The sequence below is a fragment of the Polyodon spathula genome, chromosome 17 (genome assembly GCF_017654505.1).
Source record: "Polyodon spathula isolate WHYD16114869_AA chromosome 17, ASM1765450v1, whole genome shotgun sequence".
Classification (NCBI taxonomy): domain Eukaryota; kingdom Metazoa; phylum Chordata; class Actinopteri; order Acipenseriformes; family Polyodontidae; genus Polyodon; species Polyodon spathula.
The window spans coordinates 9793267-9816997 of NC_054550.1; the positions used below are offsets into that span (position 1 = coordinate 9793267).

Genomic DNA, 23731 nt, shown 5'->3' on the forward strand with positions numbered 1-23731 from the left:
CCCAGGCAGGTTGGCGAATTTAACCCCATCCCTGCCAATTTCTAAAGGGCTGAGCTGTGCTCTGCCACAGATATATATATATATATATATATATATATATATGATATATATTATATATATATATATATATTATATATATCTTAAGTGTCACCGCACTAACAGTGTGGATCACCCTAGTGGACGGGAACCTGCCCTTCGACAACACTGTGACAAGAATCTTGAACCTTTCCTTCCGGCTTCAAGTTTCAGTTTCAAAACGAACGCTTGCGTAAACAATTTTTTTTTTTTTTTTATTTATTTATTTATTTATTTATTTATTAGCAGATGCCCTTACCCAGGGCAACTTACAGTTGTACATAAAATACATATCAAGATGCAGGGAGGGTGGCCAGGAGGGAGTTGCAGTAGTCTAAGCGGGAGAGTACCAGGGCCGAGTTGCGTCTTCATGTTGCTCTGGAAGAATCGGCAGGTGCATGCTAAGTGGAGATGTGCTGGGAGTAGGAGAGGCATGGGTCCAGGGTTACTCTGAGGTTCTTGGCTGAGGAGGAGGGAGAGAGCATGGTAGATTCTAGATCAATGAAGATAGAGAGATCAGAGGAGGGGAAGAAAAGGAGGTCAGATTTAGAGAGATTGAGTTTGAGGTGATGTGAGTGCATCCAGGAGGAGATAGCGGACAGACAGGAAGAGATGCAGGAGGGGATGGTGGGGTCAGGGGGGGAAGGAAAGGAAGATCTGAGCATCATCAGCATAGAAATGGTATGAGAAACCATAGGATGCGATGAGGGGGCCCATCTGGAGTTTTAGATGTTTATTAGTTGTTTATATTATCATTATTATTGTCATTTTTATTGTTATTAATGTATTTATTTTATTTTTCTCACCAATTTATAATGTCCAGTTCTGTTCCCTGACTGCAGTAATCCCCACAAGAACACAGGGGAAGGTCTGTTTGTGTGTCCTCCAATCCCACAGACAGGCCTATTGCCTCTTTACACTCAGGAGCGCTACAGCAGAGGTCGCAGCTACTAGCCCCTGTGCTTAAGCTCACTGTGTGCTTGGCCAGTAGGGGGCACTGTAGTGTATAATGATCAGCGTTAAAGTTAGGTGACTCATTGCAGGACTCACTCACGACTTTGCCTCCCTAACCTGCAGGAGTGGCAGATTAATGTGGAATAAACCAGAACACAAACTGTATGACTCACACTGCACACCACACCTCCGTGCAGAGACCATATTGTTTGTTTTTGATGAGTGACCAAAGCACTGCAATAAACCACTCACCTAATCTTGCTAAACTTTATTTTTGGCTATAGCTGCAGATAAATGGCTAGACAAACAAAAATAAAACTTGCAGTTCAGTGTTCTATTTTACCACGTTTATTGACATTGGTTTTATAAACAAAAGTTACAATTATTCTGTCAACAAAAACTGAAAACATTTAATGATTGCTGTAAAACACACACTGTAAAACACATGCTGTAAAATACTAGTTATATACACATTACATATGCCTACAATTGTAAGGAAGTTATTCTAGGAAATGAAAGCTATACATTTCAAGCATTGATTATGAAGCATTATTTATAGTGCATGCACAAGATTAGACCACGTATAACACTGGAAACATATCATTGATAAAAAAACGATTTAATGTGTTGTAAAGTATTATAGGAATATATAGACCACAATCTATATTGACTTACAATTTTTATATATGTATATATATATATTTTTATATATATATATATATTAAGACATAAACATTGGTGATTTCTTTGAGAATATCTTTTAAAACTGTTAAGGCACAAAAGGGATCACAGTTTAAAACAAAAAAGTCTGGAAGTGTCTGGCTTATTTTTATTATAACACAACTCCAGACACACAAGGCCTTTAACACATGCCCCTGTGTCAAGAAACTGGCCTGAGTTTACTCCAATAAGTAATAAGCATAGTTTAAAGGAGCGACAACCAACGGTTTAAACATCTATTTGCTTACCTCTCATTTACACTGGCAACATTTTAACTGAACCCTCTTTTCTAATGAGGATACCTGGGCTGTTTGCTAGTCTAGTTATTTTAATATAAGACATGCAGGCATACTGGATAAGACTTGTTGCTGCATCCTGGTTCCCTAATCATTTCCTGTGCTTCAGATTGCTTGCTCCAATGGCCTAGCTGTAATTAGACCATGTAACTCACAGTACAGCAAATAATTACTGCAAGTATTTTATTTGGGAAATATATAATGTACATAATGTTAAAGTGAAAAACTAAACAAGCAAGGAGCAGAGGGGTATAATTTCTGTTGGAGTTTCTGAAGGGCTATTTGCTTTTACGAGGGATGTAATATGGTTGCCTGACAGTGGGGGTACAACAGGCACACGTTTTGCTGAGTGAATCAATCAGTGCTGAGAAGGAGTCATATTTATTTTAAGAATACTGGCATTAGCATTAATTAAACAAAAGGCTGTTTAGTTTTAAAATACATTGTTCAGTTTTAAAAATACTTTAACGAGCACGGCTGACTGCGCACTGCTGGAGGCTGTGCGAGGTGTCGTCTCAGGACTGGCAGCGGTATGTAAATTAGCATGTAAATTAGCATGTAAATTAGTATGTAAATTATTGCTTGTGGCTGGCAGTGCTTGCATTATTCAATAGCCTTTAAAAGAGCTTCTGTGTCTGCCTCTCTCCCTTTGGGTAAAGAACCCATAATGGTGCTCAAATGTGGCCACCTGCATCTCATTAACAAGGACACCTATCGACAACAATTTCATAAAAATGTAAACTGTAAAAAGTTAAGACATTAAAATGAGCAGAAAGTACCAAACCACACTAAGACATAGTTAAACTATCAGACCTCAGAGGTTCTTGGAAAATAAAGTGTAAGAAGAATAAGAAATCAAATACCTGGTCCCAGAGGAAATACAGGTGGATCAAGTCACTGCAGTGCAGTTGTACATTTTACAGCTCCAATTTGAGGGCAAATATCACATGGATTTCAAGCAATTTCAAGAAGCCAGAAGTACAAGCATCTGGAGATACCAAAAGTTTTAAGTAGCAAGTAGTTAAAATGACAGGTGTAGAACCCGTTGCATAAAGATAGTTAGACCATGGATAATGTTCAGCCAGACTTGCTAAAAGCAGACAGGACCAAACCCTTTTCAAAAAGTATTCAAGGTACACTATCTAGTCCATGCAGCAACCTAGTAAATCCCAGAAATTGTTTTTAGTTTCCATGTACAGTACTTTTTTTGAATGGCCAATAATATTTTGGAATCACGTTTTTCACATCCAGGGCCCTATTCACAAAACGTTAAGGTCTGCTTTAGGTGTGTATAAAGATTCTCTCAGGTTTAATACCAATGTTGAGAGATCTAGTGTTTAATGCCTTTTATTATATTTGGTGCTGCTGATTCAACAGTTGTGCACACATTCAAATCCAATGACAGAATCACCAAGTGAATCCCAGTGTTTCAGATTACATTGCTTTGCTAAACAGATGCTTGGGGTTTAAGCATGTTTTCTCTTCCACACATTGTACTTGTTATAAAAACAGAATACTCCATCAACACTCATGGAGTTCTGCAGTTATTTCACACATAAACAACCCATTTGACCCCCGTCATAATTGTTTGATTACAAATGATTTTGGGATGACTTTTTCATATAATAAGGAAATGATTGCAGCAGCCCATGAAGTTTCCAAAAATACTAGAAGCTCAGATATTTCCTTTTCCAGCAGCCATATCCTGAATTTAAAAGATCATCCAGATAACGATAGGGTGGCCATCAATAATGTTGACAGCAAATAATAGGCAAGAAAAGATATTACTTCTTTAAGTATAATCTGTTTTAAATCAGGGCAATTCATTTGATAGTGGTGTTTTTCACTGGGTCTCTCTGCTCACCTTTCAAAGGATTTGTCTATTATTGTTCATACAATATGCAGTATCCTGGCTCATACACAACAGAAAACATCCTTCACATTTTCTTTCCTATTGGCCTTTTGGTGCTCTGTCGAATGGAAAGCCAATTTCAGTAAACGTTAAATGTAAATGCACAGTTCAATCAGTACTGTAAATGCAAAACCGATGCTGTGGCAAAATAAAAACCAAGAAGAAAATCTTGAATCTAGAAATCATTTCACGTAAAGTGCATATACAAAAAGCGTCATGTCTCAGGGTACTGTCTTGCGGCACTACAGCTGTGGTCTTTGAAGCAAGTGCAACTCAGAAAGCGAGTGTGGAAAACAGGCCTCATGAACGCCTTCGTTGGAAAACAGCCACTTCTTCAAGGGGGACTGAGTAATTTTCCAACAAAGTCCCGCCGTCAAAGACCTTGCCATTGCTTGTGTCCATCCACTGGTATTCACTGCCTGGCAGGTAGATATCCCGCTGCACTTCCCCACGCTCTGTCACTGGGGCGACAAGCATCTGCAGAAAAACAAATAAAACACTTATCACTTATGATTTTTGCTGTAAATGGTTTAGCTTCCAAGACTTCAAACTCTAGACTAACTTTCTGTGTAGCAGGTATTAGGAACCCCACACCCCACTTTCCTCATCCCTGTGGCACAGGAAGTGCTACAGGGATTATTCTGATTGGAGCGTGAATGATTAACATGACTATGTAAACAAATGATACGTCATCCTTTTAAAAACAATTCAAATTCAATTTGAAACCATTGGCGCTTTATGCAATAATTATGTGATGGGGTACAGTCTGAGATGGTCTGAAATGCAGAAGGATACTGATCGCCCCTGGCCTGTGTTGCTATCACATGGTCACACGATTCATTTTTAGTTAAGACACAGTACAATTCTGACACATGTTCAGCATTTTCCCACATAGAAAAGGAACAGCTGCCAAATTAATTTTGCTCTTAAGAGGAATTAAATAAGTGGAGAACACAGCTGGCTGTTGAAGGAATAGTGTCAACGATTGGTGTCAAAAGCAGTGATGGAAAAATTTTATATTAAATAAATCCTTAGGAATGGTTGAACACAAGCTTATTATGCAGTCTTTCAACATTGTGTTTTTAACCAGGAGTCATCCCGCAAGGACTGAATCCAGTTACATTCTGGAGGGGTACGTGGGGAAGGGGGTGGTCTAGCCGGAATACCTGAATAACCAGGGTCGAATATATTCATGTTTGGTTTATGCAAATATATAGAAAAACTTTTAATCTAATTAGAAAATAATATTTCAAATTTGTATCCTAATAGATTTATGTGATTTGTACTCCACTGCATTGTAATTGGTTTTATATTATATATTAAATCCATTTTTAGGATTGATATCCAAGGGGCTCCCAAGTAAAGGCGCATCCAGTAAAGGCGGGGATCGCAGGTTCGAGTCCAGGCTATGTCACAGCCGACCGTGACCGGGAGTTCCTACGGGGTGGCGCACAATTGGCTGCGCGCTGCCCTGGTAGGGAGGGCTTAGGTCGGCAGGGGAATCCATGGCTCACCGTGCATCAGCGACCCTTGTGGCCGATAAGGCGCCTGTGGTTCTGCAGTAGAGCCGCCAGATCTGTGTTGTCCTCCGGCACTATAGGTCTGGTGGCCTCGCTGTGGATCCTCTGTGTGAAAAATGATGGACTGGCAGGAGCACGTTTCGGAGGACGCGTGCTCCAGCCTCCGTTCCCCGAGTCAGCAGGGGGGTTGCGAGTGGTGAGCCGAGGATACAGATAATAATTGAACATGCTAAATTGGGGAGAAAACTGGGGACGACTAAATTAAAAAAAAAAGATAAAAGGATTGATATCCAAGGAACATACTGTATTAAGTATTAGTGTTTACAACCTTACTCCATAACAAATTCTGCCTATCCAAATTGTGGAATAACATGTTATACAAAACAGTGACTTTCCTAATAGGAGTTTTCTAACCTCGTCTCCAATAAGAAACTCGTCATCAATGGTATAGGTGATGGGGTCATCTGGACTGATCCACCAGACAGGTCGAAAGACTGGCCTGCCTTGTAAGGCCCACTCTTCTGCATACTTTATTATGAGCGGAACGACAGAGTCCTGGTGTTTGAGTATATATGATCTCGTGAGGTTCAGGACCTGCAATGTAAGCACAAGACAGCATTAGGAATCTTAAATACAGATCGAGATATTTCATTCAAATTTAAGTCTTGAAATATTTCAACACGCCTCTTTACAATTTAAGCTTAAAAATACAACTAGAGTTTATATGGTCTGTTTTAGTCCAATTCTTTTTTGTCTGAATATTTATTTTAATATGGATGTCATGCTATCCCTGATAAAAGTTTACCACAGTAAGTATGCACAGTATTTTTGCAGTTTCCCATGCTTTTCCTATGGTTATACAGTGCTATGCATTTACCATAGTTTACAATAATATACAATGTTTTAATATGGGCTTTACAATGCTTCCCTATGTTTTACCATCCTTTCACTATGCTTTATTATTAAACATTGATGTGCTTTTACTATGGTAAACGTTTATAAGATATTATATTTTCTAATTAATAAAATTAAAAAAGAGTTTATGAGTGTAAGTCACCTATAGTTGTTTTTTATTAGTCATTATTGTGACATGAACTAAATTGAATTACCTAAAAAAGATATATAGTAATTTATCTGAAAAATACCATCAATAAATAGATGAATGAGCAAAATATTAATAATAATAGCTTTGAAAGACTATAAAAGAATGCAGTTTATAGAGAAGTACAAATATTTCATTATATAATTGAGCTTGGCTGAGCCACATACTGTATGCAGCTTGAAGTTTTTCTATCAGTAAAATTATTTCATCAGTCAAACACTTTGGCCTTGAGTTTGGAAAAACATGAGAATTGTAGTCCTTTACAAAGCCACCCAGTGGTACCAAGAAGAGTGGTGGAATTCAGTAATCTTCTAAAAAACAATACTGTTATATAAAGTATAATGTGTTGACAATCAAGGGTGTTATTTAATAGACACAGAAATGTGCTGATACATTAATATAATAATTACAAAACAGGGTCATGTCTTATTTTAAAGTTGAATATGCATGAAATGTACACAGACCACTGTTAAAGAACACCAATATAAAACAATTTCATGAATATTAAACTCTATTTTACTCATAAGCAGACTTATTTAAATAGCCCTTTGTGAATAGGATCTAAAGATTAGTTTCTAAGGGCCGCATTGTCGATTATGCACAGGGGATCTGTTGCCATAGGAAAATGATGACTTGGCCTAGTGATTAATGGCTTCAGAAACTCTTTACTACATCCATGAGGATATAAAGATGTTTTGGACTCCTGTAAGTGGATCGTTCGTGCACTGGGCTTGCAGCGTATCCAGATGACTTTTAAACATTTAAAATCACCCATTTAATTTGAATCAGAGCAGTACAAGTGGTCTTTTCAGTTTATTAAATGCTTTAAATTGATCAAGCCACTTTGGATCCCTGCTAATAGGCAGCCTGGGTGTTTCCATGCCTTTGCAGGTTTAACAGCATTAGTACTTTAATACAGTAATACAAATGGTTATCATATGCTTAGCTTTCAGGCTATAAAATGCAAAAAGCTATAAAGCGACCACCACTACGTTCTAGAACATTCATTACATCACTCTCTACCGCTAAAATATAAATCCTATACCTTGTAGCAATGCATCCAATATAAACGAGATATTAAATTCAAATATATGCTTACCTTTCAGTATATGTAAGTGTAGCATAGGATATATTGAAAAATAAGAACTGTCTTCAAAAGGCAGAGACTTGACTTCAACCAATCAGTTTTTCAGAGATCTTCACAGCACGGACCACACAACTTGTAGTTAGCAAGTCGAGCGATACTTGACTGGGGTTTTACCTTGGTTTTTATAGGATATTCCCTCCATCGAATACATCAGGAGTCCCAATTAAATCTGATCATCAATCTGCCTTGACAGTTCTTATCTTTGAGTTAATGATATATTCTAGAAGGATTCGGTCAACTCTTTTTAAAACTAATTGGATATAACGTCTTTCCAAAAAATATTGGAACTTGATTTAGCTCTTTTTCCTAACCCCTCCTTATTGTAAAAAGTCAGGTGAATCACAGTTCACAGGATCCTTGCTACAATATAATACAAGTTTATATGTGTATTAAAAGAGATGTTGTTTTATATATTTTTAACATCAACTTTCTGTGTGATTATATTAACCTGTGCCCAACATATCTCATCACCTTTTCAGTTTAATTTTCTTTCATATACATGTATGTTAAAAAAATGTGTGGAACAGAAAGACTGTAGGGGTTTAAGACAAGCCCTTGAATAAGGTTTATAATGATTAGTTCAATTATTTCCATTTAAATGTAAGCTATAATAAAACCTGTTAAATATAATAGCCTTATATTAACTTCTGCCATTCTTGGCGTAAAACTGACCTCTCCCTGTTTCGAAAAGTTGCCCGCACAAGCAGGTTTCCACACACCTTGTTTACTTGCCAGTGTTTTTAATTAATATGAAACTCCATTGTAAGCACTTTCCAAATTCACTGCAAGTCATTTTTGGCTCGCAAACATTATCCCAATTAAAATCACTACCTATCTGATAAGGACTGATACTGTAGAGAACTTTTCTATTTTAAATCAAATGCCTGTTTCAGTTGCCAAGTGTTCATTAATTTCTATGATACCATGAAGAGAGTTAATTTTGAAAGACTTTGGATTCAAAACTGCTGGCAACCAGTGAATCCCGCTTTTAAGAGCCAACACTGAATCCTGCTTGAGGTGCTAAAGACCAAGCCTTATCTTTTGAAGGTCTAATGCCCTTCCAGAATTATACTATGTGTCTGAGACAAACATTTAATTATTTCACTTTTAAATTCTACAGTTTTCCTGTAAATAAATACATCTGTTTATTACTGCAGTAAAACCTTTATATAAGCTAAACATTTATATTATTTAGTTTAATTTATATTGTAATGTCTAAAATACTTTTTGTTTAGTTGGAGAAAGTTACTGTATTTTGGATTGTTATTGTTTCATTGATCTAAATGTGTACTAATATTTTATCAAATGTCCAGTTTGAACACATTTTTCATGAAATACACAAAACGAAACTGGCAGAAACTTATCTGCAGAGTTCAAAACGGGCCAGCTTAATTTCCACATGCTTCTTACTCTGATAATCCTATTAATATATATTAAATATTTAATTTGTATAGTTTTTTAAGTGGTTTAAGACATATTATATATATAGATATATATATATATATATTTATATATATAATATATCTATATTATATATAAAAAATTCATTTTTTTAGTATGGTCAAAAACATATCTATAGATCTCTCATGTTACATAAAAATCCTTTTTTATCCCTTAATATATATATATATATATATATATATATATATATATATATATATATATATATATATATATATATATATATATATATACAAACCAGTTGGTACCAAATTCTTTGTCATGTTCCGTATATCCCCATTGTATATACAATATATTAATATATATATATATATATATATATATATATATATATATATTTATATATATATATATATGATATTAAGAATATATAATAATATATATATATATATTATATATAGATAAGGCATATACAGTGACGTCGTGGGGATCCGTATGGTCACTGCAGAACCCCTATGAAAAACAAATACTCTACCCAATCATTCTGCATTTATTTATTTATTTCAAAGAGCGGATGATTATCTGTTCATACATACAAAGACATTTAATATACGAGGGGTGTGAGTTAATAAGCAATCCATGCCCCAACTCCCTGTCGTTAGTCATTAAATGGAAAACATATCGGGGTACTAATGTTCTTGTGAGATGGCTTGTTTATAAAAAGCAAGAGACTGATTATATATTCATGGATACAAAGATTTTTAGTGAGCTAAATATTTAAGGTCCCTTATATAATCTTAACACCTAATGAGGGTGGCGTAGCCAGCTATTTTATATTAAATGTACTGCTGAACTGTATAGTGGAGCCACAATAGTTTTCACTGTAAATGACTTAGTTTTCCAGACTTCACACTGACACTTGTAAAGGCTTTTCATCCAGCCACCACACTCTAAGTGGTTTAATGGGGTAACAAATCAACCCCCAAAAACCACAAACCCCTCAACAAGGGGGTTGAAGCGATTTCCCTGCTCCCCTGAGTGAGTGGCTCCTCCGATGTGACATGCTGTAGGGACCGGTCCTCGATCACAGATGCTTCACCAAACACTGAGGAATGAGCGTCACATTCCTGTAAGGGTCATTCTGCTAACTGAATATCTTCACTGGCCTCCTATTACAGTAAAACATTAAACAACCCTTTCCAAAAAGAAATTGCTTTTTTTGCGTTGCAGAGAATACAAATTAGTTCCGCTGTGGTGTGAATTTCAACCACAGGATTCTACAGATCCCACATCATCATCCTCAGCAGTTTTTTCTTCTTCTTTTTTTACTAAGCAAATTAATGATCAAGGTTGAAACTATTTACTTGGTGGTGGATAGCCCTCTTTTGATTAGAATTATGAAAGGAAATATGCATTTTCTAATTTGAAATGACTCCCAACATTCGGTCTTTATTTTAAACATTACCAACTAGGTTGCTAACATGTTTTCGGTGTTATTCGTGTTCAGTTAATGGTAAAGAGCACCAAGAATCTGGTTATCAAAGCAACAAATAACACAAAATGAACCACAGTTGGTAACCTGTTAGTAAGCTTGTTGTTAACAGGTAATAAACAACCTTTAATATAAAGAGTGAGCAAGCCTGTTGGGAAAAAGAAGAGGTTGTTCTGCCCATCAAGGCTCATCCCCACTGCTAGGTCAGTATCATTTATTTACTTGAATGGATCCAATGTGTAGCAAGGTAAAGATGCTGTAACCCTAATGAACTATCTGGTATATAGTATTGGTTTGATAGTGTCTAATGCCCTAAGAGTCCAGAAAGAAAAATGCAGTTTGCTAGTTTGGAGTTGAAACGGTCCATTCCAATTGCAGTTGCCTTTTGAAGTAATAGTATCTGATACAGTTTGATGTTTAAACATAAAATATATTATAGAAGATTATTTGAAAACCAGCTATTCTGATTACGCAAAAAAATGTGGTCTCACAAAGCATCTCCCAATTTCCACTGTCTGCTTGAGAGAGGCCCAGGACTGAATGGCAGGCAGGGGGTGTTCAGGTCAGGGTTGAGGTGGGCTCCATTACAGAGCTGAGAAGAAGCTCTCATGGGAGCTGAGGCACTGTGATGTATTGAAATGGAGTATTACTGTTAAGGCTCACATTCTCATTACTTGCCCTAAGCTAAAATGAGTTAAATAGATTGCAAGAATAATATAATACAATCCATTTGCAAAATGTCAAACCATCTGGAGTTGAGATTGCCAGGCCCTAATTATAAGCCTTCATGGCTTACTTTAAACAATATTAAGCAGTTTTATTTATTATCTTGGATCAGCGCAGATTATTTGGATGGAAAAGCAAAAATACTTCTGTTTTACTTTATTTCAAATCTTTCAAGAGCCTGAAACTTTAATAGCTCAAGTCAAATAAATGAGCGCAACAATGGAATACGGAAATTCGACTAAACTAAACAGCATTTCAAACTCATAGACCATAGATACGATTACTTCACTTGACCATCAGACAGCACTATGCATTATGCACAAAATGCAAAGATTAAAGGGAAGTACCTTTGGGTAAGGTAACATCAACAATCTTATGGCAAGAACCAAAAAAATATATTAACATTCTTTGGCAAATGTTTTGATTAAAATAATTTTTTAATTTCAATATGAGGTTTGGTGTGTTGCCTTACACTTAAAAGGTTTGGTTTGGCCAGGTGTACTGAAAAACTCTTAATGGTCCTGTTAAAATAATCTAAATGTATGGTGCTGGTCTGAACAGTGGAAGAGACAGACATGGGAGGGTAGGAGTCTGTTTTCTTTACACCATGTGATAAGATTATGGAATAGGTTACCAAGCCAAGTTGTTGATGCTGAATCGTTGGAAGCCTTTAAGACCAGACTTGAAAGTTTTAGGATCAATCAACTACTATGGCCTCCTCACGTTTGATCATTTTCTTTCGATCTTATGTTCTTATAGCAACCATTGGACAGACCCACAGGCATGTACAGTCAAAAAGTCCTGTTTTCTGATAACGTGGAGTGCAGATGGCTAAAAGGTACCAACACATTTGTTTCTATTGCATTGTCTAAATGCTTCTAAAGCTGTTCTGAAGATCTGTTCAGAAATTTGGTAAGAAAGAAATCCAATGTTTGTATTATTATTATTATTATTATTATTATTATTATTATTATTATTATTATTATTATTATATTATTATTATTATTATAATAATTATTTATTTTTATTTAGTTTATCCTTTAAAAGATAAGTATCAGATCCTTTTCAAAGAGAAGTTATAGAGCTTCTAGCCTATTTCCTCATCCGCCAGCAGAGGACAGCATGACAGAAAGGCAGATAATTGAAGCAAAGCAAGTCCTGGTTAGTTATGTGACCAAAGAGCGCCGTGGAAATTCAGATATTGAGAAATAGAAAATCTATATACTAAATCTGAGCAGGAACCGAAATTAAACTGTATACCCCTCACCAGATTCTTTGGTAACCTGTTTTCAGGTGCAACCTACCTATCAAAAAGGACTCTGAAATTGAACAGCTGAAGAAGTAAGAGTACTAGCTAGTTTATCTTAACTGTACTGCTCAACGCACATTACACTGCATCCATATTTTGCCAGAAAAGTTGAGCTTATGAGCTTAACTAGAAAAAGACTTGTCTCTTTAGCCCATCACTCTCCTGTCAGGTTAAAAATGGAAACCTTAATTGCCATAACAAAGTATTTTTCCAAGATCATTCTCAAAATCATTATCATTCCTCTCTGAGTGCTCCTCGTTATTCACAAGATTTATGATCATAAATGTAAAATACAATCTAACATAAAACAGATGTGTGTGTAACCACAGGTGATGTGGAGCAGAAACCAAACAATTACTCACACATGGTTCAGAAAAACTACTTTCGAGTGCACTGAGGCAGATACCAAAGAAACCGGGGCCAAACATATCAACAGCTTCCATTCTATGCACTGCCCTGCCACTGTATTACAATCTGCCTACCCCCTGGTGTGGGGCCTGTCCTATACCCTAATGTAAGGACTCAGACCAAGGAGCTTGTCAAGAAAGCAGTGTTTTTATTTTCCTCTGTAGTTCCTCTTTTAACAAGCAGGCGAATATTTTCTTCGTTAAGAGGAGTCACAATACACAAGACATTGTCCATAGGAAACTACTTAACCCTAATATAATCCAACTCATCTGCTATGCTGTTTCCTCCTCAGTGGGATCGAAGGTAATAACTCCCATCCCTGGCTGCAGACATTCACCTGCTATTATACTGCACATTTTGTCACCGGACCTAATTGGGTTGGTTGTAGTTCAGCCTCCAACATGCCGATTGCATGAAGGCGGTGCTCTCTTGACAGACGTGGCATTTTTTTATTTCTGTGATTTTATTTATTGCTTTTATTCAAGCTTGCAATTCAACAGCTGAAATCACTCCATACCCAGTGTCCAATCAACTGTCTCACTAATTAGGTGATTAAGTGCATATGCTTCAATCATAGTCACTCAAGCCTGTCATGGTCAAGTGATTAAAAAGAAACCAAAAACATATATATTAAAACATGAAAATAAATGTGTTATAATAGTGATAAGTTTATTTTGATGCTTGGTAAATTTTACAATCAAAAACAACCCCAAACATTTTGTATTTCATTGACATAATTCCCCCCCCCCCCCCCCCCCCCCCCCCCCCCCCCCCCCCCCCCCCCCCCCCCCCCCCCCCCCCCCCCCCCCCCCCCCCCCCCCCCCCCCCCCCCCCCTCCCCTTATAAGGGGGAAATAGTGAACTGATTGTCAAAGCATCAAATAAAACAACAAATGAAATCAGGTAAGTTATATATTTCCTTCATATTAACTCACAGAAATATCCTTCATACACAAAAACAAAATACTCAATGTAAACAAAAGGCAAGTATTGTACATAGTTGCTTTGTATGTGTTGGATAGAAATAAGTGCACATTTCAACTGGTCAAGGAAGAGGACAGAATGAGAATTAATAAACAGTTTAAATGTATTTATCTATTTTATGTCTTATCTGGGGAACTCAGTGGACATTCAGTGGACACCACTCAAAAAAGACACAGGTGACACCAAGAACGATACAGCCAGTAACAAACAAAGGTACTACTGTAGGAATGTCCAACAAAATGACCGTTCTTATTGATGCTCTAGGATAAATCAGTTTGAAATCATTGCTCAGTTTCCCTTATAAGAGTTTACCTGGGTAATTTTACAGTTAACAATGATCATACTGTATTTATTGCTCCTTGTTCCTTACATAGCTTTCTGCTATTCAAAGGTATCACACAGTTGATGGCTGCCTAGTCATTGTACATACCTGATCCCCACAGACCCAGGGTGGTGTCCGGAAGGAAATGACAGGGAGAAAGGTCACAATCTGCAGCCAGCGGATAAACAGCTCCTCATCAGTTACAAATTCACTTGACAGAGAACCTCCTGAAACAGAGAGAATAAAACATTCCTGTATTTTTTTTTGAGAATAAAGTTTTACTTTGTCAATTTTAATACAAAAGAAGAATATATATATATATATATAATATATATATATATATATATTATATATATATATATATATATATATATATATATATATATATGGAATTATGCATACTATAACTTGTCCTCAGTACTCATTAGTGTCAATGTATGCTATGTCCTTATGTAGGTTATAATGTAAAATAGATCACATGAAGCTTTGCACAAATTGAAACCCTTGCAATGCTTACCACTCTACCTAAACAACGCGTGAATCGATGGGAGTTAAACCACCCAACTGCCATTCGCTTCATTCCTGTTTTCAATGAACGCAGATTACATTACATTAGACAATGTCTCTTGAGATAATCACACAGCATGTTGTGCTTTCCCAATGATAAGAACACATTGAAGATGCAGCATGTTTTTCACTGGCTCCCTGGCAATTATTTGAATGATTGCCTTTTCAACTGACAATGTATTCTACAGTGTCAAAGTGAATTATTGTCTCTGCTTTGTGAGAAGTATTTTGGGTTAGGCTATACTTCTTCAATATTGGAATTTAGAACATTTTACTAAACTTGTAGTATTCACCTAAGACATCAATAATTGCAGCATGTTGATGGTTATGTTTCAGGTAGAAGCCACTTTGACTCTGGGGAAGCAGAATTTTAGGTAGGGGTGGTTCATTTTCTATGCACATAATCAAATACCGTTGCTGTTCGGAGTTGTGACTTGGATAGGGTCAGGTCTGTGCCATTCCAGTGTGGTTTCTTTTTGCTGTATTAAGAATAAAGCTAAACAAGGTTTTAGGATGACATTTAGTTTGGTTCATAAAGTAATCTTTTGAAACTTGGTTTGTGGGTTTAAATGTATTATTGAAAGGAAAAAAGAGATTCTTGGCTCCATGGCAATTCATTTTAAACTTCAAACATATTGTACACAAACTTCATCTACAGTTTCAGCTATGGGTTGCTAATGCTGTCTTCTTCGCCAGTGCTCTCCCTACAAAGCCAGTCGTTATTATTTACTGGCTCACATTCTCAGACTGGGTTGGTTTCAATAGACAACTTCCTGATTGCAGACTATTTCTAATATTCAAATCTTCATGGAAAATCTTTTTTCCTTTTTTTTTTACATCCCACAACCTAACCAATATACTGTGCATTACCTGCCAACACCCCCCTTCCCCCTAGTAAGCTACTGTAATACTGGCCATGCTTATGTTTGCAGTTTTTTCCACACACATGTTATTGCCAATTGTTATATTGTCGGTTTCTAAATGAGTTGCTTGTTATTATATCTGTTTATGGTTCTTAAAAAGTAATGCTGATATGAATAGTTCAACTACAGATCACTCTAGGCTATGATAACAAACAGTACAGCTGCAGTTTTAAACCAGAACCTTGAAGCAGCCTTGTAACAGGGTGAGGTTACATATGTGGGTCGTCACTGAATAATACTGAGGCAGACACAGAGCAGTGGGTGTTGACACGCGGCACAGGCGCGCAGATTTAATTAACACAGGTGCTGCCACTAAGGTACCAGCAATTTAATAAAGAAAACAAAACACTAAAGATAAAGGTTTGCCACACAAATGGCAAGCGCTAATCCCACTAAAAGGAACGTCCCACTTCAGGAACCTACTGCACTACGAAAACCCTCTCTATACTGTTTGGGATCAGTATCCCCTAAACTGTCTTATTTCTGGGCTCCCGAAGTCCTGACATCCTCACAGCGACTGGCTGGGCAATGCCGTCACGAGCACCGTCTTGGAGAAGGTAGGGTTTCATGTGATAGTTCTCTCCATGGAGCGGACTCTCTACTCCTCTATGTCAACACAGCAAGCTTTTGCTCAGCGCTCGTCTGTATGACTATGGCCGTGCAGTAGCCTCGAGCTGTGGCACAGACGCTTTTTGAGCTGCACGCAGCCTCCTCAGCCAATCCGCACCATCCCAATCAGCTCAGCGTAGAGTGAGCCTAACTGCTCAACTGGTTGCCTAGCAACTTGTCTCCTGTTCTGCGTCCCAGCTGGACACACCCGCACAAGAACCAGCAACTGGGCTCTCCCAGTGACAAGCCTCCATATAAATACAGATCTGGTGTAGCCCAGTACTAGCCGCGGGTCACATGTTAGGTTCGATTCCTGCTTATCATTCTGACTACATACACCAGTTTTGACGGCTTCTACAGAATCTTTTTTTCAGCAGGTTAATTTACTTGTTTGCTACTTCAATTTACTTCACTTGAGAAGAGAATAGAATTGGCATCTCAGCCCAGCCTAGACACCAACTGCAAGCCATAAGTTGAAATATGAACATCTTACCATTCAACTAAACAGCAAGCGCTGTAGTCAAGAGGCAAGTACGGGTCTTATGCTGACCTCAGTATCATTAACTCATCAACTGCCAGGAGCAGTTCCATTATAACAGCTAAAGCAGTCCAATACAGTTTTCATTTTGACAGAAGCAGCACAGAAAAACAAGTAATACCTCATCAGAGAAACCACACACACTTGAGAATGTTACTAACTGCAAAAGTATGAACAGCAAGTAAATGTTTCTGTTTTTGCAGCGTCTCGCAGTGTTTGCCAGAATTAGGGGATGAGATTCTATCCAATCAGCTCTGCTCATACAATACAGGGCAACAGACCATGGGTTGGCTAGCCAAGTACTGTCAATAGAAGAATACTATTGTAACAGAGTGACAGGGTTACAGCATAGTCCGAGTAAAAATGAAGTCTCAAATGCAAAAAGAACAGCAGTAAAAACAATAAGGTACTTTTTCCATCAATTATCAATAACCCCTTAATCCTTTACAGGGTCCCGGTGACCCGGAGCCTAACCCAGCGCAAGGCAGGACTACACCCTGGATGGGACACCAGTCCATCGCAGGGCACCACACACCACACACACCAAGGGCAATTTAGAGTGACTAATCAACCTGACCAGGATGTTTCTTTGGACTGTGGGAGGAAACCTGAGTACCCAGAGAAAACCCATGCGAACACAGGGAGAACATGTAAACTCCACACAGACAGACCCCCCTAGGCCAAATTCAAACCCAGGACCCTGGCGCTGTGAGACAGCAGCACTAACCACTACGCCACCATGCCGCCCACTGGTAATTTTTGGAAACCTCTATTACTACATGTGAAATCAAACTGTTATTTCAAAGGGTTCCAATACAAATAGTATTGGTGTGCAGTTTTTGATCTTAAGAAGCTTCAGAAAATTGCTGGGCCTGTATTTTCCACTATGGGCAACTAGCAGGCAAATGTTGCCCGTAATGAAGAAATTGGGCCCCTTGTCTTTTAAAAAAATACCGTCTTGTCCTATATGACTACATTCACTAAGCTACAGTATTACCTACTGCATCAGGTATGAAGAAATTATATCCCAGAAGACTGTAGTGAAGAATGGAAGGAATAATGCCCTTTATGCCTGAGTAGCTCCAGTCTGACTGTAGGGGAGACATTCGAACAAACAGCGGTAAGTGGTTTGATCTGCAAAAACAAGGAGAAAATCGACATTTTAGTGACAATTTTACATACATTGTAAAGGAGATTGGTCTGTGAGGCCAAGGTTTCAGGTTAGATTTTGGTTGTGGGTCACTTATAATCCAACATTGAGATACCATTGTAATCCCTGCAACACCTGGTACTTTTAAACATTTTAGTAACCATTTAATTGACTCACTCGTTCTTGTTGAGAACTGAACTAGTTCAATACCTGTAATGGTTGCTATGGGGGTGGCTAAGGTCTCTCTCTCTCTCTCTCTCTCTCTCTCTCTCTCTCTCTCTCTCTCCTTATCTGAGTAATGTATGTGTTGTTGCAAGTAGAGGGTGGGGGTTGGAGAATATATCTATTGTGTCCCTTACAATGATAAACTCACCACTGTTGGAAAATGCAGGACAGGGGTTGACATTGGCAACTGTCCAGAACGAATAGCCAAATATTTTACATTATCTGTTACACTATATTAGGGCTAGTTCGTGTACTCTAGTAGTAGTGAATTTCTCTGTATCATTTTAACTGTATGTTAATAATAAAACCTCATTACTGTGATTTGAAATGGTTTGTTGTGTCTGGTAATTCTACTCTCAGGGTCTCAATAGATATTAAGAAAATAATAGACCTTGTTTTCTTACATCCCATAGTATAACCCAGGGCTTCTCAAACTCAGTCCTGGGGACCCCTTGTGGCTGCTGGTTTTCATTCCAACTGAGTTCTCAATTACTTAACTAGACTTTTAATTGAACTAATAATTTGCTTAATTAAACATTTTTTATTTGTTTTCAGCTCTTAATTTGTTTTCAGTTCAAGTTACTTATCAAATGTTACAGTTAACTTGAAATATGCAACAGTTCAAGAGCTGAAAACAAGTAAAAAGGTCTAAATAAGCAAATTATCGGTTCAATTAAGGGTCTAGTTAAGTAATTGAGAGCTTGGTTGGAATGTAAACCAGCAGGCACAGGGGGTCCCCAGGACCAAGTTTGAGAAGCCCTGGTATAACCATTAACATACCTCAGTTAAGCAGTACGGGCAAACACAGTGGATTTGAAACATAGGTGCTAACAATATTATAGAAAATTGGTTTATTTGTAAAAATGAAAACTCGCTCGGTTTCACTTTGCTATGCTTTACCATGGTAAGCTGCAATATGCTTTAAGGGTCTATTTAAACTTACCTTGTCCCAGCTGTTATTATTGATGAGTTCCCTATCTTGGCAGCAATCTCAGCAAACAGGCCAATGTACTCATCCCTGGACAGGGTCTTGGGAGGCTCCAGGGCCTGTTCTGTGAAGGGGTTTCCCTCCCCACCTTCCAAGGTGATGTACTCCACCCCTAGCTTCGCCTGCAAGCTGCTCACCTTGTCCACAAACCAGTTCACTGCATCATGATTCGTTATGTTCAACTTCACAGAAAACTTTCCTTTCCATTTAGTGAGCAGTGGAGCCTGAAATGAAATAATAATCAAGAATGTCTGACAACCTACTGTGGCAGGGCAAATCCCTGCCAGGGGAAAACATGTTGGGCGTTGGCAGGGATAGGGTTAATTTCTGTCCTTGACAAATACATGTGCATGTGGGTGTGACTGTGTTTGCACAGTCACAGGTGTAATCAATTATTGTTTCTAATTGTTGTGTTTCATTTAATTGATATCACCTGCCTGTAATTAGCAGGCAGGTATAAAAGCAGGGAAAAAGTTTATTCAATGCAGACTGTGAGAAGGAAAGAGGCTGTTAGTGTGAAGAGTCTTCTTGTCGTGTAGAAAGAAAGAAAGAAAGAAAGAAAGAAAGAAAGAAAGAAAGAAAGAAAGAAAGAAAGAAAGAAAGAAAGAAAGAAAGAAAGAAAGAAGTAAAAAAGTAAAAAAGTAAAAAAGTTTAGTTAGTACTCTGTGGACTGTTAGGTTTTTGTTTTGTTTATTTATTTTTGTTTGGTATTTCAAATAAAGGGTGCAAACATGCTGTAACAATTATAATTCCTGTGTTTGAGTCAGTCAATCATATTGAAAAATAACCTGAGTGAGTGAGAATCTTTCACATTTGGTGGTAGTGGTGGGATCTTAGTGCCATCTGGAGGTTAGGAGGATAAGCTCAGTTGTAACTAAAATAATGTGTCCCTGCTCTGGCCCGGGTCCGTGAAAGCACTATTAGTATCAACTACAACTCTTAAGAGTGCTGTCTTTCATACATCCATATGGGGAAATGGAAACGGCAATCTACATTTGAGTTAATTTTCCTAACGCAGTAGCTCTAGCTACATTCAAGTAGTAGCTATCTGAGGCAGATGAAACTGAAAGACATAGATATCACACAGTTACAGTAAGTGTTCATCCATAACAGTATAACATTAAATATTTTCAAAAAGAAACAACTACAATGAGAAACGTTTTGACTAATGGCCTTTTTTAATGTCTTCAAAGATTTTTTCAATTCTGCTTGTTTTATTGTCTTTTTTGGAATGCTGTTACATTATATTTTTGCTCTTCCTTTTATCAAATAAAGTTTCATCTTGGCCCCCAGGTGACATAAATCCATATCATAAAATCTCCACACAGCTCAGTACAATTGTCAGTCTCAACTTCCATGAGCAGTAATCTCACAAGTACTATGAAATAAGAAGAAACCCAGAAAGAGGCTAGTTAATAATTACCAGATACCCATCTGTTTTGGAGGGAAGGCTGAGCCAGTAGTCTTCTCGTCCCTCTTGCAGTGAGGCTTGGAATTGCCTTGTATCAATGCTTGTGTATGGAGATAAAGTAATGGAAATGTTTAGAAGTTTAACATGTGGGAGGTCCCTGGTGTGTCTCAAAGTACTTTTTTTCCTGCCGTTGAAAGATTCATGGTCCTGTTAAAAAAAAAAAAAAAAGTTTGAAAAAATACATGGCAGAGGATGATCAGCAATCTAAAAAAAGGACAATCACGCATTTTTAAAGCATCGATAAGGGTTGGGAAAAATAACCAATAATATTATTGATAACGTTAAGTCTTCATTTATTGTGCCTATGTTGTGGGAGAGACCAGTGGTATGCATTTTAAAAAGCCAGCAAGCGAAAAGCAGACGGCGAAAAGCAATGAAAAAAGTATGTGAGAGAAAATGTGTAGTCCTATTTTCTGCGAGTTAGAATATTAAAGATAATCTTGAGTATGATGGTCACTTTTAGCCGATAATTGTTAATTGAAAATGTCACTATTGTCTAATCATAGCATCCATCAAGTATAAAAACATTCTAGATGCAGGACGTCTATCATTGGGAATCAGGCAAATCTATGGCAACCAGTATATACAAAGCAACTTAGATAGTTTTGTAAATTATTCCATAGTTAAATCAAAGATACAAAGCAATCAATATATTTGCGTGCCACATTTTTTTTTTTTTAATGATTTCTAATGCATATTTTAAAACCAAATCATTTCAAAATATCTTTATGGATGTTATTAAGCAAAAAAAAAGAAAAAAAAGAAATGACACTTTGCAAGCATCGTTTTCCTAGCAGGTCGTACAGTGCAGTACAACTACATCTCTTCATCGTCTCTCTACTTTTCCTACAGTGCAAACAACTTCATCTAATATGGTAACATATGGTAACATTTATGAGAAAAATTAACAAAACATCAAAAACAATTCAAGATCTGCTTACAGTAAATATCTAGTTTTCCTTGACAGTCTAGAAACCCAGTGTATTAACTTACTTTATAAACGAGGATATTCAAGCTAAGCCACCCCAGCAAGCCAGGGCAAACCTGCTCTTGGCCTGGTTCTACATTACAAAGAAATTACATGAGGAAATAATTCAATAATATTTCGGACCTGCCTGGAAGACTAATTCAATATGAATGAGTGGAAGCTCCAGGACTTGTATAGCAATACTCATGGCTAGTTTAGCTGGGTTTTATTTCAGTTATTTTGAAGATCAGGCTGGAACACCGCAAGTTGCAAATACTGGAAGTCTGCAGTCTCTCGGTTAAGCAAAGGACTGCGTGCCAGGAGGTCCTGGGGTGGATTCCCAGAACAGGGTCTAACCGACTCACAGTGCAAAAGCTTGGTAAGCCATGGGGCCACTTTGTATTTGCATTAGTACTATACTCACTGCTGGCAACCAAGCAGCTTGGGGAGGTAATTATAAGCCAAAAAAATACTGATTATATAGAAAAAGAGTAGAGTTTAAGCACTGGTGAAAACACACTTAGAATACTGCGTTAAATTTTAACCTTAATCAAAGTCTTTAAAAAGCTGACAAATGAACCTCAGTCACTATTTCAAAAACAGCGACCAAGACCAGAGGACACAGTTGGAAACTGAGTGGAGAGACTCAGGATAACCGGTAGGAGAGACTTATTACAGAAAGCGGTGAGCGCATAGAATGGGTAATCAAACCTCTCTGTTGCTGATGAGTCATTGGGATATTTTAAGAACCGACTAAAAGAGTAAGGATAAAGAGGGGGCAACAATGCTTGTTTCTGATTGACTCCAGAACATTTTTTATTGTTTCACCCCATCTATAAGTGTGAGAAAAACTAGAAGGTGCAATAGTTCCAAAAAGTAGGAGATGCTCTGTCAACAACACCAATAGTATGACATAAAAGCAAAGTGGTGTTCACTAACTATCATACTGTACATGCATAACCTTTAGCCACTACAGCAGTTCCTTTAAAAGGCTTCCCATATTGCACTGGGATTGTCGTTAGCCAGCTGATTCAGTTACTCACCAAGCGGTTTGCTTTGTAAAGCCAATGACTGAAACAAGCAGTCAGTCTGCCAAATCTAATTTAATAACACATCTGCAACCTGCGAATGTGATATTGTATGGCCCAACAGACTGAAATTGGCACAGACCTCAGGTTACCCCTTGACTCAATTGCAGGGACAACAATCGTTCCAGCGTGAAGACGGTGTCATTTAGGTTGGTATTGGTATTGGTTCTGCTGTAACCAGTAATAACTTTCTGATATATAACCATTACACATAGCAGTATAAATCTCAACCAAAGTGCCTACTATACCATCCCCCTGTCAACACTTTTTTCATAACAGCATTGCAGTGTGAAACTGAACTTCTGTCCTATTCTCAATATACATCTTCAAGCTTTAAGCTCTGTGATGAGTTCGACTGTCCTTAAGCACACGCAACAACAGGTGGTACTTTTTGGCCATGAAGGGACATCCACATATAGTGTGTAGAAAATATGTTTGGCTGAAGTTGAAGGTCAGTTACAGAAGGATCTGCACCTCAAGAAGTAACAAACTGACTCCAGTAATAATAATACAGTATAAAATATCCTGCTTTGTAAAAGAGAACTGCTATATTAAATTCTAGTGAAATTCTGTAGCTTTAGATTGTGGTAGTTTTCAATAAGCACTACATTTTAGACACTGTAAAACAGGTGAGACAGGTACAGATAGCTATAACTCCTTTTAAAACTTTAAGACAGGCGTGAGGAGAGGACTGTGATTCATGTTCTGGAAGCCTTTCAAACAGATGCAGCTACTTTTCATACTTTGGCACAAAAGACCTGGGCCTAATGATTAATTAGTACCAAGCTGGGTGTGGGAAGGGCATTGGCATAAATGGAGAAAAAGCAAACCTGTTTAC

The 23731-nt window shown here is 37.6% G+C and overlaps 1 protein-coding gene across 1 annotated transcript in view; it reads right to left on the bottom strand.

The window, feature by feature from the left end:
• Window positions 1-1780: 1780 nt before the first annotated feature.
• The window catches only part of LOC121329719 (SITS-binding protein-like), a 40740-nt gene continuing 18789 nt past the window's right edge, over window positions 1781-23731 (bottom strand). Inside the window, exons 5-10 of the mRNA XM_041275421.1 lie at window positions 20791-20985; window positions 19323-19591; window positions 18002-18138; window positions 14476-14594; window positions 5892-6071; window positions 1781-4434 (exon numbers count right to left, since the gene is read on the bottom strand). Of these exons, the coding sequence (XP_041131355.1) occupies window positions 4258-4434; window positions 5892-6071; window positions 14476-14594; window positions 18002-18138; window positions 19323-19591; window positions 20791-20985 (1077 nt within the window). The 3' untranslated portion in view covers window positions 1781-4257. The remainder of the gene's footprint in view (window positions 4435-5891; window positions 6072-14475; window positions 14595-18001; window positions 18139-19322; window positions 19592-20790; window positions 20986-23731) is intronic.